General features: G+C 39.2%; 1 protein-coding gene across 1 annotated transcript in view; it reads right to left on the bottom strand.

Moving 5' to 3' along the window:
* Positions 1 to 254: 254 nt before the first annotated feature.
* LOC108522727 (E3 ubiquitin-protein ligase HECW1-like) overlaps positions 255 to 711 on the bottom strand; it is a 267461-nt gene continuing 267004 nt past the window's right edge. The window contains exon 6 of the mRNA XM_017863105.1: positions 255 to 368. Coding sequence (XP_017718594.1) covers positions 255 to 368 — 114 coding nt within the window. The remainder of the gene's footprint in view (positions 369 to 711) is intronic.

The raw sequence follows: 711 nt of genomic DNA on the forward strand, positions 1-711 counted from the left end.
ATCATGTTCTGGGCCTGCCTATAATTGGTCCTTACAAAGTACCCTATATTGTCCACCTTCAGAGGCGTGGAATAGTGCTGTGTCATTGCCTGTTTTCTTATCTGTCTCCCCGCTACACACTTGCCTCTATCTTAGGCAGGTGGCTTGATGAGCATGGGTATTTGTCTTATTTGGTTTTACATGCCTAATGGTTAGCCCCAAGGAGCTTACTGACAAATATTTACTAAGTACATAAATGAAATTGAAGCTACAGGCTACATGAAGATGCCCAGAATAACTGTTCTGAGCAGACCTCCATGGTTGAGGGACAGAGTGTTGCATGGACTGGAGAGGTGGGAGCAGAAGGGCTGAGGAGGTGGAAATAGGTTCTGGGGAAAGAAGATTAGAGGCAAGAGGCTTTGAGCATTAGAAAACAATTTGCCAGATGAGCAGTGAGAAAAAAATGTGATGTGAATTCTCAGCTAGAAGAAATTATACATTATGTTGATATCTAACCATCAACTTCTATCACCCTTGGACACTCCTTTTCTATTCCACCCTTGACTTTTGAGAATGGAGACAAAGTTTAAAAGTTGACAGTGGTCAGAAGATCTTGTAAGGAAAACCCCTTAAAAAGTCATTCTAAGTTAAACAGTACAATATTCTATTTTTTATTTATTCCCCTCACAAATGTCTGTTAGCCTTTTCTTTTTTTTTTTTTTTTTTTTTTTT

Source organism: Rhinopithecus bieti, unplaced genomic scaffold (assembly GCF_001698545.2).
Source record: "Rhinopithecus bieti isolate Rb0 unplaced genomic scaffold, ASM169854v2 scaffold_65226, whole genome shotgun sequence".
In the NCBI taxonomy this organism is placed as follows: domain Eukaryota; kingdom Metazoa; phylum Chordata; class Mammalia; order Primates; family Cercopithecidae; genus Rhinopithecus; species Rhinopithecus bieti.